The sequence below is a fragment of the Erpetoichthys calabaricus genome, chromosome 1, assembly GCF_900747795.2.
Source record: "Erpetoichthys calabaricus chromosome 1, fErpCal1.3, whole genome shotgun sequence".
Lineage (NCBI taxonomy): Eukaryota > Metazoa > Chordata > Cladistia > Polypteriformes > Polypteridae > Erpetoichthys > Erpetoichthys calabaricus.
The window spans coordinates 171,600,703-171,623,877 of record NC_041394.2 but is presented as its reverse complement, the minus strand read 5'-3'; the positions used below and the strand labels follow the sequence as shown (position 1 = coordinate 171,623,877).

At 38.0% G+C, this 23,175-nt stretch overlaps 1 protein-coding gene across 7 annotated transcripts in view; it reads right to left on the bottom strand.

The window, feature by feature from the left end:
* Positions 1 to 23,175, bottom strand: part of dnm1l (dynamin 1-like) — a 203,829-nt gene that overhangs the window by 15,640 nt on the left and 165,014 nt on the right. For 5 of the 7 annotated variants that reach the window (XM_051931989.1, XM_051931983.1, XM_051931977.1 and 2 more), the window contains 2 exons: positions 15,857 to 15,937; positions 5,628 to 5,807 (listed from right to left, as the gene is read on the bottom strand). In XM_051931989.1, the coding sequence (XP_051787949.1) occupies positions 5,628 to 5,807; positions 15,857 to 15,937 (261 nt within the window). The remainder of the gene's footprint in view (positions 1 to 5,627; positions 5,808 to 15,856; positions 15,938 to 23,175) is intronic. The other 2 variants (XM_051931999.1, XM_051932001.1) reach the window with 1 other exon arrangement.

Below are 23,175 nucleotides of genomic sequence, written 5' to 3'. Positions count from 1 at the left end.
CGACTAGATTACTGTAACGCACTCCTCTCTGGGCTACCGAAAAAAGACAGTAATTGATTGCAACTCATGCAGAATGCAGCTGCTAGAATCTTAACTAGGAAAAGAAAATCCAAGCACATTTCTCCAGTTTTGATGTCACTACATTGGTTACCTGTGTCATTCAGAATTGACTTTAAAATACTGCTTATGGTCTATAAAGCCTTAAATAATCTCGCTCCATCTTATATTTTGAAATGTCTGACACCTTACACTCCAAATCGTAACCTTAGATCTTCAAATGAGTGTCTGCTTAGAATTCCAGGAGCTAAACTTAAAAGAAGTGGTGAGGCAGCCTTCTGCTGCTATGCACCTAAAATCTGGAATAGCTTGCCAATAGGAATTCGCCAGGCTATTACAGTGGAGCACTTAAAAACACTGCTGAAAACACATTACTTTAACCTGGCTTTCTCATAACTTCATTTTAGTTTAATCCTGATGCTCTGTATATTCAATTAATTATCATTATTATTCACAGTGGCTCCAGAATCCGTACTAACCCCTACTCTCTCTTCTGTTCTTTTTCCGGTTTTCTGTAGTGGCGATCTGTGCCACCTAATCAAAGCACCATGATGTCCCTACATCGATGGATTAAAGACCAGGGGCCTCATGTATAACGCCGTGCGTAGAACTCACACTATAACATGGCGTAAGCACAAAAGCGGGATTGTGCGTACGCACAGAAAAATCCAGATGCAGGAATCTGTGCGCACGCAAACTTTCACGTTCTTCCACTACATCAATCCCGATCAGTGTGAAAAGTAACACATGTGCACGTGCCTTCTGTCCCACCCCAACTCCTCCCAGAATTACGCCTCTTTGAATATGCAAATCAATATAAATAGCCTTCTGTGAAAAGACAATGGGAAAAGCACAGGGGAAAATATAAGAATTTCAGCGAATACCAAGTGGAGGCAAAGGAAAAACGTACTATTTGTTGGTGTAAACAGTGGTATAATCAACAAAAGAAAGTTGATCGAGTGACAGAGTGTCGGCGAAACTCAAAAGATCAAGTTCGCAAAGTCGCACAGTGCCAGAAATAAAAAAGAAATCACATATCAAAGTCGGCGTGAAAAGGCAAGTCGTAACCCACCATCTGAGTGTCATATGAAAGCTTATTAGGGTACAGAGAAAAAAATAGGCACACAGTGGGAAAAACGCACGAAATGTCAACTTTAATCTCGAAATTTCCACTTTAATCACGTAGTTTATTTTGCCATTAAAGTAGAACATCATAAACTTCATCTTAAAACCGTTTATTTTACTAGTTTCTCAAGTAGCACGTTAAATGCTTTGTTCTGTATTTGATCTTCTATGTGCTCTGTGTGTGTGAATCACTACGTGCTTCCGTTCTTTCTCTTTCTCCGACAGGACACAGAATCCATTACATTCGAGATATTACAGCTCTCTGAATAATTAAAATACTGAGATGTATACGTGATATCATTTTCATGATGATAGGAATGAAAGCATGTTATTAAAAATGGGAACACGGTGGCGCAGTGCATGTTCATATCTCACGCAGAGGCTTGCTGCGCCATGCGCGACCTTCGATGAAATAATTTATTACAGAAGTACTGTCTCTTTCAAACGTACTAACCTCCAATTCCTCTACTTACTTTGCTTTCTCCAAATACCCAATCGCCACACAATCAGCTCTGTAATAGACGTTAAGCCATCTGTAAGCTTAGAATGCCGATTCTTCAAAACTTTTAAGGAACATTGAAATATCTTCGTAGTACATGTTTAATTATTCTATTCGTCTATCCTTCCAGTGTCACGTCAGCACCAGCAATAATACAGCGCAAGGCAGGAGCTATCCATGAACAAGCTAGCGCTGCGGCAGCGTGTCCTCATATGTTTAATTATTAACAATACAGATTATTTAAATGAAGTTAAAGTTTTATCTGTATACTATAAGCAACATATTTTGCTGCATTTCATCTTAAAAATGATATTGTCATCATATGCACTTTATAAAGTGGTGCAGGTTGTGCAATATTATAACTGTAGTGTAAGTTTACAGTGAGGTAATTGTACTTATAAGTAAACAGTTCTACAAGGAGCACTTAATGGACTGATTGAGTGTGTTTATAGTTCTTGGGATGAAACTGTTTCTGAAACGCGAGGTCCGTACAGGAAAGGCTTTGACGTTTTTTGCCGTGGTTGAGGTAGTGTGTAGCCTACTTGAAACTGTATACCGATAATTCTCTTTCCGATCAATTGCTGCTGTGATTCCCCACTCAGATACAGTGATATAAATACTCCGAGTGGTGCAGTGACAGTAATATGGAAAAAGATGATCCGCAGTGGCAACCCTTAATGGGAGCAGCTGAAAGAAGAAGATGATGAAGTGAGAGTAACAACGCTAAAGCAGTTATGGTATTTGGAATACTATGGCTATTCCCTGGACCATTATATTGCTACAGGTTAATTACAATCAGATGCATTACACTAATAAACAATATGCAGTTAGTTTCAGTGTATTTATAAAGCCGCGTCAGGAACGTGGGTCTAAGAAAGGGTGACCACACAGAAACAGTAGCACTGCTTTGACGCTGGGTGCCGCCAGTCTGCAAAACCGAGCGGAGAAATTGCGTACGCCAAGGTATGAGGTACTGTGGAAATGTGCGTGGCTTTATGCCAAGTTTAGGTTTTATACATTGCAATTTGAGCGTGGAAACATTCATACGCAACATTTCTGTGCGTACGCACCGTTTATACATGAGGCCCCAGAAGTCCACGTGACCGTCATCATCAAGTCCTTCCATGAGAACCCTGAATACAATGAGGACTGATTGAGGTCATTTATCTTAGGTAGAATGCCTAGAGGAGGTTGGGCGGTCTCATGGCCTGGAACCCCTGCAGATTTTATTTTTTCTCCAGCCGTCTGGAGATTTTTTATTTTTTCTGTCTTCCCTGGCCATCGGACCTTACTTTTATTCTATGTAAATTAGTGTTCTCTTATTTTAATTCTTATTTTGTCTTTTTTTTCTCTTTCTTCATCATGTAAAGCACTTTGAGCTACGTTATTTGTATGAAAATGTGCTATTTAAATAAATGTTGTTGTTGTTGTAATTGTATCTAGAGCAGGGGTAGGCAACGTCGGTCCTGGAGTGCCACAGTATGTGCAGGTTTTTGTTCCAACCCAGTTCCTTAACGAGAACTCAATTATTGCTGATGAAGCACATATTGCTTAAGTGACATTTTAATGCTTCATTTTAGTGGTCTCGCTTGTTAAGGTTCTCCAACCTTAATTGCTTATTTCAATCTTAAACTGCTGCATTCAGTGTTTTAATTGCTCCTTATTAGCAATAAGATGTAAAAGACAAAGCAGCCAGCAGTTCTCCAGCTAGCTTTTTTCCAATTACATCTGTGTGTGTTCATCATGCACGGTTTGATTTAATAAAACACTTAATAGAAAAATGTGACAGACTGAAAATGATCTGTTTTAGGCTTCAAATCATTTGGATGATATCCTTGGAAAGGAAAAAAATCTACGATATAAAAGCCTTACATTGCACAGACTAACAAGCCATAAAATTAAATAAGGTCTGAGATTGGCAATGATTGGTTTCTAATTAAGCAATTGGGTTGAATGAAAACCTGTAGCTACTGCGGCTCACCAGGACCGACATTGCCTACCCCTGTTTTACATCTTATTGCTAATAAGGAGCAATTAAAACACTGAATGCAGCAGTTTAAGATTGAAATAAGCAATTAAGGTTGGAGAACCTTAACAAGCGAGACCACTAAAATGAAGCATTAAAATGTCACTTAAGCAATATGTGCTTCATCAGCAATAATTGAGTTCTCGTTAAGGAACTGGGTTGGAACAAAAACCTGCACATACTGTGGCACTCCAGGACCGACGTTGCCTACCCCTGATCTAGAGCATAGAGATACGCTGCTCCTCACATCTAATTTAACTCCCTTCTTTAAAGGCCATGTTTTTTCTTTCAACCAGCAAAACTAAACAATAGATGGGCTGACCAATGTTGCACACTCCAGGTATACGTGAAGGCTTAATCTGATTCTACTAGGTGATTTCAATCTTTACACTCACAGCATATAGATTATGCGCTTACTGCAACACTATAGTCTCTATACCTAACAGCTGCAAACTCTTCTGCTACTCACACGGATGGCAACGAGTTGTTTTTATTTTTACGCACAACTGCTCCAACCCTTGACACACAATCAGATCAATAAATACTGTATGTACTATTTCTTGTTGTCTTTTGCGCCTCACTCTTTACCCATCTTCTCTCCCATGAATTAGCTCCCAAGACCACCTTGGACAGTAATATCAACTTCCTCTGTGAGGTTTTACTTTACACTACAGTATTCACCTACTATTAAATTACCGATGAATGTCACCATTGCTGCCCTTTGTCTTCTTTTATACAAGTTGGTATGACATAGCCATACTTTTGTCATTGGATTACAAACATACTGCATGCTAAGAAAACCAACCTGTTGAAGCACGGGTTGAAAATAATGAAAACACTGGGAAGAACTTGCCACTTACACAATATGTTAAGCTCATTACCCAGGAGCCCAGCTGGCAGAGGTCTCCAGGACTGTGACTTTATTTTTCACTTTCTCTTTTACAATTTAATCTTCACCACTGTCAACTGGCCATAGTTCATCATTTATTTACAGATATTGTTGGTTTCACGTTCAAGTTTCTGCCTTGTTCTTTGTGTGATTTAACAAATCTACATTTATATATCTATGAGTTCTGTATTTATTATCAGTACAATCTATACTTGGATTTTAAGTGAGAATAGTTCATAGTGCTTGGCGCCTGCACTCACTGAAGAACACTATACAAAAAATAAATTGATTTCTCAGTTACAGTAGGAAATTGACTTCTGCAAAATATAACACCCTAAAATACAATTCACTATCCTCAACCCGCACATCTCCATTTCTACTTCATTGGCTATCACTCTATACGACTATATGATTATTTTTAATATGAAAGTGACTGAAATCTTTAACACTCCACAAAGTATTCAGAACGTAACAAACACTGACTTTATCTACACTCACCTTCTTTACACTATTGTCTGTTCAATGACTGTACTCTATATATACCCTAACCCTAACTCTGTCAAGTTTATAACATTATAAACCACATGATCTTCCTGTCAATACTTGTATATCTTGCCACCATCTCTACTGACTTGAGTTGCTTCAACTCATAACTCCCTCCAAGAACTCCCAGAATATCTAGCCAATGCTTTTCTTCCATCTAGCACACTAATTAAATATTGTTCATCTCTCCTCACTGCTTCTAAGATAATGACTTAAATCCTTATTTGTTTTCTCATTCCACTAACTGCCAATAAGTCAATCTTCACGACTCACCAGTCAATTTTAATTTTCAAAGAAAATTCATACTATAAGTTGTTATATTATAATTGGTTAGCATTCTGTATATTTTCATATAGCAATAGTTTGTACAATAACACACAGTACACTGTTTGACCAAATAAAATAAAACCCTGGAAATTGAGCTTTTTTTAATACTGATGAAAAGTATATGCAATTCAAAAAGGTTCTGTATAACAGGAATGACTTACCACATCCAAAAGATTCACAGCATGACCCTTTTGTGGGCTAGCTAGGACTGAAGGCACAGCTTTATTTTTATCTTCAGAAGATGTATCCTCTGTTTTTGAAGCCTTTAGCATTCCCCTCCAATTTGTGGCATTGGCATTTGCTTCCAGAGCAATATCACCTTGTGATCCAGCAATAGCACCCTGAATAGAGAGGAATACAAATATAAATGAAGCCAAGAGTGGAGGAGCATAGGTTTTGGAGCAACAAAAAAAAAGACTAATACAAAGTACCTATAAAATAGTACAGTACTACATTGAAAAAGCCCAATAATTAGTTTGCACAAAATACTAACCATGTTCATACGTAATACAACATAACTGGAATAGCAAACTGGAAAATGCTAGAAGGAAAGCTTTGCTCCAAAAAAAAAAAAAAAAAAAAAAAAAAATCATATTGCTTCACAAATGATGTCCCTGGTGAGGGCTGCAGTAGCAACATACTGAAATAAAAATTTCAGGTCACACTATCCTCAGCAACAGTTTCTAGCTCATCAGGAAGATTCTGGGATGCTTCTGGGTAAGCTCTACCAAAAATCTCCAAGTAGGCTGTGTCCAGCAAACTTCCTTTAGGGTCACACTGGGAGCATCCTAGCAAAATATGTAAAATACCTAAACTGTCTCCTCTACATGCAATGAAGCAGCAGCTTAGCTCCAAGTATATTGTTGAGCTGTTGACCACGTCATGTGAAGTGAGCCTGGAAAGACGGCACAAATATCTCACTTTGGCCCAGTACTCTCAAATTTTATGACCTCATTCTTCAGAACAATGAGACTGACAGTGAAATGGAAAGGGTTATCTGAGGACTTAGCTCCCTGCTTCACCACCAGAGTCTTATCGAATGTCTGCAAAACTGCCATCAATATACAAAGCTGTTACCAAATCAAATGACCACCTATATAGTGACTATTTAAGCATAACTTACAGAGAGCAAACCACTATTTTATTTATATAGGGCTTTGGGATTCTAACAATTGAAAAACACTATACATAAATAAATTGACTCAAGTAGATCTGGAGACATACAATGCAAAATAAAACTAAGCCAACAACAAGACAGCACAACTGTAACTCTAGGGTTTGAATGCACCGCTAAGTAATGTTTTAATCCAAAGTCAAAATACTAAAGTCTCACAAAACAGACTTGCATTAAAACTTGGCAAATACCATTCTTGACTACTAGGTGAATCTCTTCATGAGCAGTTGAAGAAAAAAGGCTACAAATTATTTTGGAGGGCTTTCAGATAAATAGAAGTAAATCTAACTAAAAAGGTTCCATTCACATTATATAACTTGTACCTTATGTCAAAGAGAAAATGTTTAATTTCAAGATCAGATAGTAATTAAAAGCTAGGAAAGTCTCTAAATTGCACATAGTAAATGCTATGATATATTTTCCTAATATAGAACACATTCTTCTAATTAGGCAAAAACAACATATCTGAAGATATCCCGGACTTTTTACGGAAGAAAGTTCATACAATATACTTTTCTTGCTGACATCCAATAGATGGGTTGCCATCCTGAAGGAGGAAGTCAGGCCAGGGATGACAGATCCTTAACTAATTGACCTTAGTAACATGCTGCCATAATAGAGGCATTTCATGTAGTTGTGCGACTTGTGTGTGAAGACAGATACCCATTTACTTTGATTTGTACTCTAGACCATAAAATTTGAAGCTTAAGGCAGAATGCCCTTTGGTGTGGCATGCCAAAAGCCTCCAGGATGCCCAGCCACAAATTCTAAACAGACCACTGGCAGGATGGCATTCTAGGAGGGCACTATGTAAAAAATCCGCATGTGGTAACTAGCTAAACTTCACCAAGTGAAATTTGATGGTGAGAAAAGTTCACAATAGAAGGCCAACACCCAAAACCATTTTTCATTCAAAACCTTTAATTCCACTATCTACCACAAACGAACAACATGAGGATCTCAATATAATAATACAGTATAAGAACATTATTTGGGTGTAGTACAGAATAAATAAAGACAAACACAATCCATAAGAAACATTAAAGCACTATTGTCATTCGTTCCTCAAAATACAGTACAATTATATAAAAACTTTTGGGTATTTATGAATTACTAAATACTTTTAACAATTTATACAATGAATGCCATGTGCACATACATACAGAAATGGCAATAAAATATAGAACTATAAAATGTAAATATTTCAGTCTTTGTAGTAGCTGCAATAAAAGTGTTTGATTCAAGCCAACAAAAATATATGGGGAAAAAAACTCCAAAATTTAGTCCAAGATAAGGAAGGTGTAGGAAACTTTCTCTCCAATTGTTCCAGCAAATTGCCATTCATTAACCCATGTCTTAGTAATCTTCATGGTAGCCACTTTTCTTGGTGGATACAATTCACATACAGTGAACTTCTATAGGTTCACAGTTTTAGAATATACCTTCATTGGCAACAAAATATCCTGAAGCAGCACCTGCTTGCCTCAGGATAGTAAAGACCAGCCGATGGTGGATAAAATTTGGCAAACAGTATTTATCTGTATCCAGCTGCCTTCTGTTCAGGTCATATACAACACTCACCGTCTAAATGCCACGACTCTCCCAGCAATTTTCAGACGTAGCCTTATCCTTAGCAACTTTCAGAGTACTACTGTGATTGCCAATTCTATAGTTTGACACCACCAGAAACTCATTCAGACCGGTCTGCATCTTACTGAGAAATTTTGTTTTCACTCATAGTGGCGAGATTATGTGTGTACAAGAGTTTACAATCAATGAGTGATGAATTATCATGGTATTCCCCTCTACTTATTTTCTTTAGGGATAAGTGGACTCACCAGGTTCATTACTGGGTTGATCTACTCTCACACCTTAAGATTAACACACACATACATAGATATGCACATACACACAGACCCTAGCCACAAAAGTACTGTATGAATGATGTATACACCACCCTAGTACTTTAACCACATAAGTCCCATATTAATGATGCTCCACTCTCTAGCAATTAAAGAGACTTACTTATTATTGTCACAAACAAGGTTCAATGTTTTAGATATCTCTCAGAACTAAATAATACCTTGGTCTCCAAGAATATATTTAAGCATACAAAGGATCAACATCCTTTGCTATAGGCCATTTATCAATAACTGATGTCTTACTTTTAACGCACTGTTCACTATTAGACAGAAATCTTCGTCCTCAGCCGATAAACCTCTCATTTTGGATCATATGGCACTGCCTTACTGCTCCAGATGCTCTAAATATTTACCTTATTACTTCAATTACTCTAGATATTATCACACATGTGAGCATGGGAGGCAGCTAAAAGGCTCAAAAGATGGTAATTCCTCACCAAACCAGATGATGACAGAGTACACTAACCCTTGTTCTTTTCCACTGACCGACCAATCATGGGAAATTCCGCTTGGGTCCGATGATGGCAGTTCTGGTTCCAGCCCTGAGGACCTCCCTTCTAGTCCCGGCTACGGCCCCGAGGATGTCACTTCCGGTTCCTGTCTGATGACATAATTTCCTGTTTCCCACTATATAACCACCATGTTTGCCTGTTTGCTTTGTTCTTGTTCTGGACTGTAATCTGTAATATTGAACCACAACCTTTGCTTATTTAGGCAGCCAAATTCAAGTATACGGGAAGCTGCCCCCAAACCTCTTTCTGTGTTGTGTGGAACTTATTACAATATAAGGACAAAGTATAGAAAGTTAAAAGCAACTTGGTATTTATTAAAGAACAATACCACCAGTAAGGGATAGTATAAAATAAAATGTAGATAGCTAAGTCTGGATATATATATTCTTTGGAAAAAGCTTAATGTCCTTGGGTGGCTTTTTATCTAGTAATCGATACTGTTTATTAGATGCTTTAGCTGATGATCAAATGACAACAGTTGCACATCTCTTGCCCTCACCTGATGTCGCCCTCTGGTCATCTCTGTTTCTTCTTCCAACATTGCACTGCCTTTTGTCTCACAGATAAGCTACATTTATTTAAAAATTCTTTGTGGGATTCTGGAATATGTGATGTTACACACATTTGATTGTCTTGCTGTTAATATAGCTTAAAGTTTTTGTTCTTTTAAGTAGGTCTGGCATTTCTTCCTTTCCCAAGCTGTAAACCAACTTGCCAATTCCTAATCCCAGGGGCACACATTGATTTTGCAGGTTATAAAGTAATCAATACAACCTCAGGCATCATCCTGGTCTTCTACTTTGCACAGATGTTTTAAAAGTGAGGTACAATTTGGGAAGAGGAGACACTTTGAAGTTAATTACCTTCTTATAAAATTAAGTTCATCTTTGTTTGTGTGGGGATAAAATATAAAATCTACGACACTACAAGTGTTCACCCATAAATACAATGCTGCTGCAAGGAAAGAAAAAAGCAGTTGCTTTGGACCACACAAACAGAAGAAACATTAGTCTGTCTCATGCTCGACATACCAGGACCGAGTAGAAAAAAGCAAAATGAATGGCAGAGACTATGGCTGAATTCAACATAACTGGAAAAGATTTGCACAGCCACAATTATTGTTAGGTAGCATGTCAACTGCTTATAAAAATGTGGGAAGTTTGCGAAATAAATTTCAAACTGTGTTCAGTAGTTGTGTAATAAATCATTCATGGTGATTAAGAGTCATGCAATTTGACATCTCTTATGGAAAAGACAATTATCATTTTGGGATTGCAGATGCTATATTAAAAGCAAGTTTCAATTGGTATCATTTAAAAGTCTTTGCTCTGGACTTTATCGTGACTATTTATCATGCTTGTTGTTTACTTCAGGTTTTGTTATATGTGAGATCGCCAATGGGAATCAGGGGTTAGGGATTGTTTATTATTGGGTGTCTTTTGTTGCGTTATTATTTACCACTGCTATAGAGGAGAAGGGAGGGTTAACTTTAATTATTATTTACATTTCAGATCTCACTTCATCATTGCTTTAATCTGCTATGTAACCATGTCTCTGTGAGTGAGTGCAAGTTGGGCCAAGACCGAGAGTATTCCTAGGGTCCCATCAAAAAAATAAATAAATCACTATCCCTAAGATGGTGTGAATCTTAGCGGCACTGTGACTGCTACAGGAGTAACTAACTAAAGAGGGATAAAGCTGCTGTCACGCACAATGAAAATTTGTGAAAGGGTTATAAAAAGAAGGCTTGTGGAAGAGACATACATAAGGGTGGACAAATTTAGTTATATGCCAGAGAGATTAACTGCAGTCTTTGCATCAAGAAAAACAGTACAGCTACTGAAATGAGTGATTAGTTAATTACACCTCATTCTGACCTTGCAGGTATAATATGTAGTGCCTTCAAATCATGTGACTCTGGAAGAAACTATGACAAAATTCCATCAGTTTGTTGTAGCGAGTTCCTCTTAAAGTATGATGAGGAGCTCAGCAGACATGAAAATCTCCTACTGTTAGGAAAAACTAATATCAGGAACGGAACCAGACAGAACCTTACCCCCTATTTGATCCCCTCAGCTGGAGATGTCCTTTATGAATTTATAAAAGGAAATAAACACCCAAACAATTAAATTATTTAAACAAACAAGAATATATACATTCTAAGTCAATCAAACAAAACTATAAACACCCCTTAAGCAATCCTCCCCAAATCCGTACCAAATAAACAAACACTTAATTAATATGCCCACCTCCTTGAACCCTTTTGTAATACACACCCCAGAAAATGGTGAAACAGAAAACAAAGAAAGAAAGGAAAAGAAAAGGATATATCACCTATCTACTAACAGCACAAATAGATTCACAGCACAGACATATAAATATAAATTATTCAGACATACTCCCTGCACGTTCCCCAGTCCCTGTTATATTAAGTTTGTTTTAAGTTTGTAATCCAAATGGCCTGGGAAGTCCGCCGATAAATCCAGCGTACAAGTCAAATACATTCCACTGACTTGTTATACGACAACTCTTTTGTTGAAGGCCGCCTCACCCGGGTGTATTGGCATTAACGTCCGTCCAAGTCATTCCTGACTAGCCAGCACTCCTTTTCCGTGCACCCAACCATCCTTGTTACGGAGTCTTATCTGCTTTACCGTTAGCTTCCTTTTTACATTCACCTTCCCAGCTCCTTCTTAAACAATCTTTCTTCTTTCCTTTAAAATCCGCGCCTCCTTGCCTTTTAAGTCAGTTCTCCTTACGTCATACAACAGCGCGTTTTGGCAAAGACCCACAGGTGTGGTTTGGCCCCTTGCTCCCCTTAAAGAGATATCACTAAGACAGCTATTCCCTCAGACATAAACTCTAAAGGGAGCAAGAGGCAGAAACAGATAAAAGCACATAACATATGTGACAACCGTTACATTGTGTCTTGTTCCACTTAAATAAGAAACAGCAAGCTAGACCTGCTCTATTCATATGTTAAAGATGTCTTTAAGTATAAACTACTGGAACCCTTTGGGCTGATCTGACCACAACCTGATTCTTCTTATTCCTAGCTACAAGCTTGTTATTACAAGGCAACCTGTTAACACCAGGATATTGAAGAACTGAATCCCGGAGACTGAAATGGTTCTGAATGACTGCTTCCAAATGACAGACTCAGAAATGATGTGTAAGTCACATGGGGATGGAAATGAGGGACTTAGCCACTGCATCAGAAACTATATTAACCTCTCCGTCGACACTGTGGTACCCTCAAAGACAGTGCATTGCTTTCCAAACAACAAGCTCTGGGTTATTAAGGAGTTAAAAAGGTCTGCTGAATGAGAACAAGAAATAATTCAAAATTCTTGGCAAATAGGCTCTGATAGATGAACAGAAGTGCTAAAGATATAGCTGAGTGAAAGAAAGGAAGCATACAAAGCTAAAATAGAGAGGAAACTCACAGAGAATAATATGAAGGATGTCTGGAAAAGACTGGGTATAATTACTAGACTCAAGCAACCAGGGCTCAGGAACTAGAAAAGGATGTAAACAAAACTAACATTGTAAAATAATTTTTAAATACATGTTCCTCTCACTGTCACCTTCTTCCAATAAACCAGCATCCCCAAAACTTTCTCTATGACATCAACAATTCCTACCGCGTCAACTGGAATGGCCAGTGACGACTGTACCTCTAACCATCAGTATGAGCTGTCCATAACTGAAGACCAAGTAAAGAAAAAACTGAGAAAGCTACACACAGGTTAAGGTGAGGAATGAGACGGAGTCAGTTCTTCAGTTCTTGAGGTCTATTCTGACTAACATTTTGGTATCCTATGCCACCTATTTAGTCTGTCCTTAAATTTCCAGAAAGTGCAGCTGCTTTGGAAAACATGCTGTGGAACAAGGCAGATGTCTCTGCACCTAATGACTATGTAAGACCTGTGGGACTTACATCTCACATCATGAAGACCTTTGAGAGGCTAGTCCTGGACTATGTAAGTCCTCTTGAGGAAGACGTCTTGGACACACTACAGTTTGCTTCCTGAACATGTCATGGAGTGGAGGATGCAATTATCCATCTGCTCCATAAGGCCTTTTCTCTCCTGGACAAGGATAGCAACACTGTGAGGATTATGTTTATTTATTTATTTTTTTTACATCTCTGGTGCCTTTGGTACCATCCAATCATCCCTGTTAAGGAGTAAACTCAGAAATATGCAGGTGGATGAGCCTATGACATCCTAGACAATAGAAACTGTGGTCTGCCACAGACAGATAGTCTGAGACTCAAGGACCGTGTTTCTAATATGGATGTGAGCAACACTGGAACACCACAAGGAAAAGTTCTCTTTCCTTTTCTCTTCACTGTATACACCTCAGACTATTAATATAACTCAAGGTCGTGTCGCTTAGAGAAATTCTCAAATGACTCTGCACTTATGTGGTGTATTTATAATAGGGATGAGACAGAGTTCTTTGTCTCGTGGTGCAGAAAGAATTGTCTGGATCATAATCTAAGACAAGGAACTGCTTATTGATTTTTGCTGCACCAAGGTACCCTTGTGTCCACTCACTGTTTAGGCAGTGAATGTAGAGGTAGTGCACTTCTACAAGTACTGGGGGGGGGTCCACACCAATGGACTGGTCTTGTAACACAGAGTAACCATATAAGAAAGGGCAGAGCACACTCTTTTTTCTTTCGGCTGCTCCCGTTAGGGGTTGCCACAGCGGATCATCTTCTTCCATATCTTTCTGTCCTCTGCCTCTTGCTCTGTTACACCCATCACCTGCATGTCCTCCCTCACCGCATCCATAAACCTTCGCTCAGACCTTCCTCTTTTCCTCTTCGCTGGCAGCTCTATCCTTAGCATCCATTTCCCAATATACCCAGCATCTTTCCTCTACATATGTCCAAACCAACACATTCTCGCCTCTCTGACTTTGTCTCCAAACTGTCCAACATGAGCTGACCCTCTAATGTACTCATTTCTAATCCTGTCCATCCTCATCACACCCAATGCAAATCTTAACATCTTTAACTCTGACACCACCTCCAGCTCTGTCTCCTGTTTTCTGGTCAGTGCCATAGTCTCCAACATATACAACATAGCTGGTCTCATTACCGTTTTGTAGAGCTTCCCTTTTACTCTTGCTAATACCCATCTGTCACAAATTACTCCTGACACTATTCTCCACCCATTCCACCCTGCCTAAATTCTCGTTTCACCTCTTTCATAACCCCCATTACTCTGTACTGTTGATCCCAAGTATTTAAACTCATCCACCTTCGCCAACTCTACTCTCCGTATCCTCACCATTCCACTGACCTCCCTCTCATTCACACACAAGTATTCGGTCTTGTTCCTACTGACCTTCTTTCCTCTCCTCTCTAGAGCATACAGTATCTCCACCTTTCCAGTGTCTCTTCAACCTGCTCCCTACTCTCCCTACAGATCACAATGTCATTAGCAAACATCAAAGTCCACGGGGACTCCTGTCTAATCTTGTCTGTCAACCTGTCCATCACCATTGCAAATAAGAAAAGGATCAGAGCCGATCCCTGATGTAATCCCACCTCCACATTGAATGCATCTGTCACTCCTACCGCAGACCTCACCACTGTCACACTTCTCTCGTACATATCCTGTACCACTCTTACATACTTCTCTGCCACTACCGACTTCCTGATACAATACCACAACAACTCTCGAGGCACCCTGTCATAAGCTTTCTCCAGGTCCATAAAGATGCAATGCAACTACCTCTGGCCTTTTCTATACTTCTCCATCAACACTCTCAGAGTGCTCTTTCCTGACATGAAACCATACTGCTATTGACTAATCATCACCTCCCTTCTTAACCTAGTTTCATTACTCTTTCCCATAACCTCATGCTCTGGCTCATCAATTTTATCCTCCTGTAGTTACTACAGCTCTGCACATCCTCCTTATTCTTAAAAATCGGTACCAGTACACTTTTTCTCCACTCCTCAGGCATCCTCTCACTTTTCAAGATTCCATTAAACAATCTGGGAAAAACTCCAATGCCACCTCTCCTAAACACCTGCATGCTTCCATAGGTATGTCACTTGGAGCAACGTCCTTTTCATTCTTCATAGCTGTCCTCACTTCATCCTTGCTAATCCATTGTACTTCCTGATTCACTATCGCCACATCATCCTACCTTCTCTCTCTCTCTCTCATTCATCATCCAACCTTCTCTCTGTCTCATCCACATCATCCAACCTCTCATTCTTAAGATTAGCAATGTAATTAGTAAAAAAAAAAATTATTGAAATGGTGATGAGATTTTGAGAAGTAATTCAAATCAAAGGAGATAGTGTCACAAAAACAACTTCTCCACAATGAAACATTTACATCCTACAAGTTCTGATAAGCATAGGTGCTTCACATTTATTAGGTTCTTGGAAAGAACTCCTCCCTTTAACTAATGGTAGTTGCTCCTTGTAAGCACTCATACATCTCATATGCAGTTTCTTGGAACACTGATAAACAGTATTTCTTAGCTTGGAAATATCTGTTTAAATGTAGAAGCACATCCCATTTACTGTACCTTACTTCTTCGAATTTTACAGAATAAACTCCAATTAAAATGGCACCATTAACCACAAGGTACACTTAGTTAAAGGTGCAGGATCCCATTTTCCTAATAGGCAGAGTGCACATTTACAATTACAAAATGAAATGAAGGCTCCAAAACTATAAAAAAGAGAAAATCCAAAATAAAAATATGCAACATTTAAAAACTCTTTACAGCATGCTTTAATGACAGACCTTTGAGGTGAAGCCCTGCACCTCAGCAGCAGAAGCTGACTCCACAGGGGCACGAGGAAGCCCATCAGGAGCTTTCAAGGACTAAGAGAAGGTAAGAAATGGAAATCAGAAGAAGTAAGAAAGATAGAATTAAAATACTTAAAGTAAATGTAGATCCTAATTTCAAAGAAAAAAAAACATTTAACTTTAAATCAACAAATTAGACCTCTAACTGGATAAAAACAAACTTGGTTATGTTTCTTTGTGTTCCATTTATCTGAAGTATGTCTGTTTATGTTTGGTTTTGAATCAAAGGCCATTCTGTGATCAGAATGGTATGAAACTGGTCACCTTGCCTTTACCTGTATTTAACCATCTGGCCATGAAGAGAAGACCATGCTGAAGACAACTCTGTCTCAGCAGCCATAATGAAATAGTCATGTGGCCTGTTTCAATACTATTTTCAAAGGCCATATGGTAGCAAAGAAAGCTAGCTAAAGATAACCCAAAAGCTACCTACAGATACCAAATGCACTGCTACTTACGTCATAATTCTATGTTTTGCTCACATATATATTGTACTCTGCTTTCTTAATATTTCTGGCATATCATTTGAAAATGCATAATTAAATGTGTAGCTTAACTACTGTTCCCATACTCTTTCTAATTGCCTGAGGTTACAAATAAAGAAGGGAAGGGGGAAGAAGGTGCTAACGTACAGTAACTGATCACAGAGTGGTAAGTGTATGGGACTTGAGGCATTTTGGTAAGGTCTTCACGATAAAGAGTATAAAAGGAAAAAATAGGGTCAAACTGGACCCTATACAACAAAACATTTGGCACAGTCATCAGGGTTTTGGTGTAACCATTTTTTGTACTCTGGCTGTGAGTGTGTGCATGTGCATATGTTGTGTACAGTAAAAGTACTAAGTGGGACGTTCATTTGGCATCATTTCTATACATACATACTTAAGGGCAGTGGAAACTATGTAAAATATTGTGGTTGACTGGCAATTGAGCATCACTTGAATCTTGGTATGAAATAACGATTTCTCTGTGTATGAGTGTAAGAGGAGTACTGGGGAGCAACAAGCATCAGGCATCACCAACATGTAACTGTATGTATGGAATTTTAATGAGTCCTATGCAAACTACTAATGAATGACTGGCAGTGTAGGCACCACTCATAACTTGTGCTTATGTAGTGTCAATGACAGACAAATAAAGGAGCCAAAAAAAAGGTTTGTGGCAGCCACCTGTATAATATTCCTGGCTGCAAATAGATAAATTAATTGTACAGATGTGTACAGGTTTGAGTCCAACACAGAACTGATTTGAGATTGTCAAGAAGGCAGTTTTAAAGGCAAGCAGAGGAAGTGACGTCATCAATGGGGTTGAAACTGGAAGTGGTGTCATCAGGGCCCGGAACCGGAAGTGATGTCATCAATGGGACAGAACCGGAAGTGGCATCGTCAGTGCCAGGGTGAATTTCCCGTAACTGGTCTGCAGAGAAGTGAAATAAAGAGTCAGTGTGCTCTGCCACCTGCTGGTCTGGCGTGGAATTACTCTCATTCAGGACCTTTAGCTGACTCCCATGCGCACGTGTGTGACAGTAGATAGGGGCAGTGTGTTTGTGTTTGTTTACAGGTGCAAATGTAGGCCAACCCATAACACTGAAAAAATTGGTAAACCATTCAAATAAGCAGGTGCAGCTGGTACAGTTAGAAGTCATATGGGCTCTGATGGTTAGATATAGTGTAATTGGGGGAAAAAACACAAACACCCTGTTGCAGTTGTCAGCTGTAGTAAAAGCACAGGACAAGTGGACCAATTCTGAATCGAGGTGTTTAGCATAATGGATATACATAAATTTATCAAACAACCGTAAAGGTGGCCTGTAGGGGGAACGACAAGGGTCGGAAAGCAATAATGTTGTTTTTGTTGGAAAGTAAAACATATGGTGCACATGGTTGTAATGCCAGTCTATACTGATAAAGGCTGATGGCTGTCAAGAGTTACACCATGAGTGAAAAAGCACAAAAGGCAACTAGGTTAACTCCAAATAAGTGAAGAATGGCTATAAGGGTTTGTTTGTGATTAGTTTATGCAGAGGCACATATGCTCTTACATGGGCAGAGGTGGATGGCACTGGTACCTGTGGCATGTATCCTTCCAAATTTTTGACACGATCAGTACAGCTGCAAATGCTTTGCTGAATTTACATTTCAATGTAACATTTAGAAACAGGATTAACAGTTTGGGTGAAAGAAAATAATTCACATAATAGATTTAAAGTGGAAGGGGGCTAGTTTAGTGGAAGGTGTGGATTTGTTTCATTTTGAACAACCAGATCTGATGACATATGAAGTCTGCAGAAAGTTAAAGAAACAGAAACTGGAGCAGGCAGATGAAAGTCATCCAGAATGCAGCCAAGTTCTTCAGTTTGTCTTTGAAATAAAGAAAATATGCAATAAATAAATGGTCACACACTCAATGTAAGATTTATGAAACAATTGTTAAAACAATTAAGACTGATTAATTATGATCATAAAGACACTGTACAAAAAATGACCAAGAGGTGGAATGTAGTGAAGTGAATAATTAGCAAATAAGCTTAGAAATATTTTATGTCTTTATTTATAAGCTAGACAAAGTAAATGTAATATTAGACAGGGTATGTTTGACTTTATTGATAACAACAGTAGAGCTTTGATGTTTATCTAACCAATCTTCCCCCAAGTTTTTAGGAATGACTCAGGATGCAAAATATATTGCGTGCGGGTCATGAAGCATATATCAAACTGGAATGGCAAAGGTGACAGTGTTTGAACTTACATGAGTCTTTAAGTCATCCCCCCACAGGAATACCATAAACTGCCTAAACAAATCAACTGGGGGATGAGTGTTGTCAATAGAAAATGGCCCAGGAAGGGACAGGTAAACTAATTCTATAGGTCTGAAGTATGGCTGGTTTTGAATCTGAGGCTACTCTATAGCATGATGCACTATTGGTTCCTGATTTGTAATAAAATGGTATAAAGTTGGCTACCTTGCCTTACCTATCATTAACCATCTTGTCATGAAGAGAAGACTATGAAGAAGACAACTCTATCTCGGTAGCCATACTGAGACAGTCGTGTGGCCTGTTTCAGCACTCCATTCAAAGGCCATGTGGTAGCAAAGTAAGCTAGACTGAAGATAAGCTGAAAGCCATCTACGAATACAAGATACATTGCTACTTAGGCTGTAATGGTATGCTTCACCAACATTGTACTCTGCTTTTTAATATTTTTGGACATATTATCAATAATAAATAATTAAATCTGTATCTTAACTACTGCCTGCTCCTTTAATCTAATTACCTAAGGTTATAAATAAAGGGTGGAGGAAGTGCAAAGGTACAGTATCTAACCACAGAGTGGTAAGTGTATGGGATTTGAGGCGTTTTGGTAAGGTGTGCAAGATAGACAGTATAAAAAGGAAAAATAAAGTCACATTGGACCCTTAACAACAAAACACCATATTATTTTTTGTTTATTATTTCATTATTTTGTTTTCTAAAACTGATTATTAAAAATAGTGCAAAAAAACCTGTCATGTATAATACCATAATTTAATACCACAAAAACTGAAAGATTTCATTACATTTAAATGTATTCACCACGCATTAATATTAATATCATTAATATTACTAGCAAGTTTAAAATGAAAATTGACAAATACGTTCATTTGGGGCATACCTATTGTACGAGCTGTAATTATAAACTTGCATTTGAATTTGTAAGAATATACAAAAACAAATATATTTGCAGTTATATAGGTAACCAAATTATGAGCAGATGGTGTATTTTAAACCTATAAACAGCATAAAGATAATATTCTTAATTTAAATATAGAAAAAATTAACAGTCCTTATATATTTTTTAACAATTTTAATATACAAACAAAAGAAACTAAGAAAATGAATAAAAATTTATACAAAAGGACATCTAATACAAACATCCCACAAAAGCTTAGAGAAAGAAAAGGCAGGCATCTTTTAATTTTTTTTTTTTAAAACCAAGAATATGAAAAAAGATTCTTTTATATCTACAGCTAACTTATATTTGCAAATGATAAGAAATAATTACCATAACCACAGTCATAGTTTTGACCCCAAGAAGCAGATAAACCAATACTCCCTTCACACTTTTTAAATCTTGCATCTGTTTTATTTCTCAACATCGATACATTTGTGACATACATTTTTAAGTGTTATTTAATAAAGATTAGTCTGAGATATCAAGATTCCTCCACGTAAAAAGACTAACAACTAAGGATTTCCAATTATATACATCACTTATCCAGTTTTCTTTGCTTCCCCTTGGAATCTGCATGCTAAGATTGTCCATTCTAGTTCCTGGTTAACACATTTTATCACACCAGATTGGTGGCATTCTTTGCCAGTTTGAAAACAAACAGCCAATCAAAGGCTAAATTACCATCCTTCTAGAGGATTCTAGTTCCTATCAATCTTCGGCAGTTTCATAAATGATCAACAGTGTTCATTGTTTGTAAAGATGTTGTTCTTGGTAGTGGTTTGCAGAATGTTGCATGTTGCAATAGTATATAGCTGCAAAACATTTTTTAGCAGCTGAAACACAGGAGTTAATACATGTAGCAGCAAGCAACACGGAATTCCTCAGTCTAGATACTATTACTAGTGGCTAACTACACTTTACTTCTAGGGCTGGAGCACATTTGAAATATTTTTTTATTATAAAATTCTGTTTTATGCTTTTATTTTACTGACTTTTGTTTTGCCTTTACAGGCGACGCATGCCTGCTTTGCTTTATATGTACCTGGAAGTGTTGTTTATTGTTTATTACACGTTTACAGCAATGTTTTTTGTTAAAGAGGATGCCACTTTATCTTTCTTTTCATTAGCTTTCATTTTATGAAAGAGGGTGTAAGGGCCATTTGTTAGTTATTTAGGTTATGTTAAGTTGAATAAAGTACTTTCTTAGTTATGTTAAATGTTTGCCTATAGTGTATATAAGTGCATAGTCAATGGGGGGTACAATTATAATCCCCACAAGATGAACTGAAATGGAATATTCTAACTACTTTTTGTCCCTCCAACTACAGATTAGTCTCAGTTAGTGATCTGCCTTACACTATGTAAGGCATGGAGGGCACACAGTTTGAAACTATGTTACATACAGCTGGGCACAATGTGCTCTATCAAACATGCAGTGCCGTACGTATACAACATACTGAATGTATTAACACTAGAATTCCTGAAGCCTACAAAAAATGTTGTAATCCCGGGCCACCTTTAATTCCTTTGCACTTCCTCATCAGCGTTTTTGTATTGCAAATGTGGCAATCAGCACAAGCAGCCTGCTATCCCATCCCCCTGCCGACGCAGCTGAAGTTCTCCCAGCTCATGTCTCTTTATCTGGGTGTGAGGTGCCTGGAATTGTATAGGGTAAATAATATATCGTTATTTGGAATACATACATTTCATGTGTGTTCCGTGTCTACAACGATCTGGGTAAATGTAGTATGACAGGAAATGCGAGGTAAGAAATGCTGAACACATACCTAAAACAGAAGCTTTTTCCTTGCTATAGTAATAATGACATAAATTGTATAATATGTGAAGACTTTAGTTCAAATATCAAATAAACATGTACGCTTTTATTCAAAAATACAACAATTCAATTTACATGTTGCTGTCAATGAGTTAAAAACCCAAGCTCATATGTTAATCGACAAAAAGTTGGTATGTCTTCTTAGAGGTAGAGGTAAGAACTGCTGTATTATAATCAAAAGATTGTGGGTTCGAGTCTGGGTGCTCCTCGTTTTGAGTAGTAAGTTGCTATTATCTTCTTATATAATACACTACCGTGGCTGTCTGTTTGTCTGTCCAAGATTTTAAATCACCTGTAGCTCGCAAACCGTTTGACCTATTGACCTGAAATTATGTACACATATATCACGTGACCTCTACTGTCTGCTTTCAGGGTTATGATTTTTGTTACTCTTTTTATTTTTATTTTATTGTAGAATCAACTCTCGGCAGCGGCCAGCAGAGCGGCCGTGCGCGCATGCGTAGGGGCATAATTCTCATCCCTACCACCGTCGCCGTCACTTCCTCTACTTCTTCATATCTTAAATCATTCCTGAGGAAGATTGAACACTTAAGTGCCAGCTTAAGTGAAAAATTAAAGAAAACATACTAAGCAATTGTAACACAAACACTGACTTAATCAGTTTTAACACAAAAAGATGCCAATGGAAGAAGAGAAGAAGTGGGCTGCTAGAGTGGAGAAAACAAGAGCTGCTCAGGAAGCACCAAGTGCATCAACCTCTGAGCAAATGAATGCTAAACGTACAGAGAAAGAGTATGAAAACTATAAGCCAAGTGTATTCACTGCACGTTATCGTGCAGTACGCCGTTACTGGTTATTACTATAATATAATAAAAACATACATTTGATTTGAGTCTGTAACACCTGGTGTAAATTTTGGCTACTTGTAAAAGTTAGTGCTTTTTTTTTTACTGTTCAGTTTTCCAAGACGTTCAAATGGTACAATGAACTTGCCTCTCCCACTCTGAGTTGATGGCATTTATTTCCATTCTTTTTGCAAGAGCAGTAATGATCACAGTTGGTGCTGTAGTTGATGTCTGCTCAGAACTATATGTTGTAAAGAATAAGCCTGTCTGCATTGTCAGCACCATGCACCACAACGTCGAGTACAGGCAAGATCGGGGAAAAAAAAACATGTTCAAATGACAACTCATATTCAAATGGCATAGCGTTTTCAAATAGTGACATTTTCATGTATGAATGTTTCTGTGCATGCGTGAGAAAGGCAGAGACAGATTTGATCACATTCAAGTGGTTACTGGAATATAAAATAAACACTTTCACAAAGGTATAATGAAACAAGTGTGCTTTTAATCAAGATTAAAACTGAATAACAAAAAATTCAAGTGTCAACTAGATACCAAGAAGACATGATTCACCAGTGTTTGTGTGTCTGCTTATATCCCTTCAGCGATATCTTTTACAGTTAGTACACATTTATACCGGGTGTTAGACTCAAATCAAAGTTTCTTTTTGGGCGCATACACCGTCAGCATGGCACTGCCTGATATAAACACTAGCGTGGAGAATTGTTTGTTTACTAAAGTGACTTTAGCTGCAAGCGGAAGTTCCCATCCCATTTTACTTATGGTGCCAAACAGAGTTGTACTGCAAGCAGTAGTCTATTAGCCAGCGAAAGCACTGTAAAGAAGCTGTCTGTTGTTACAGTTCTGCCTTTGTCCAGAAATACCTTCATAAGCTTT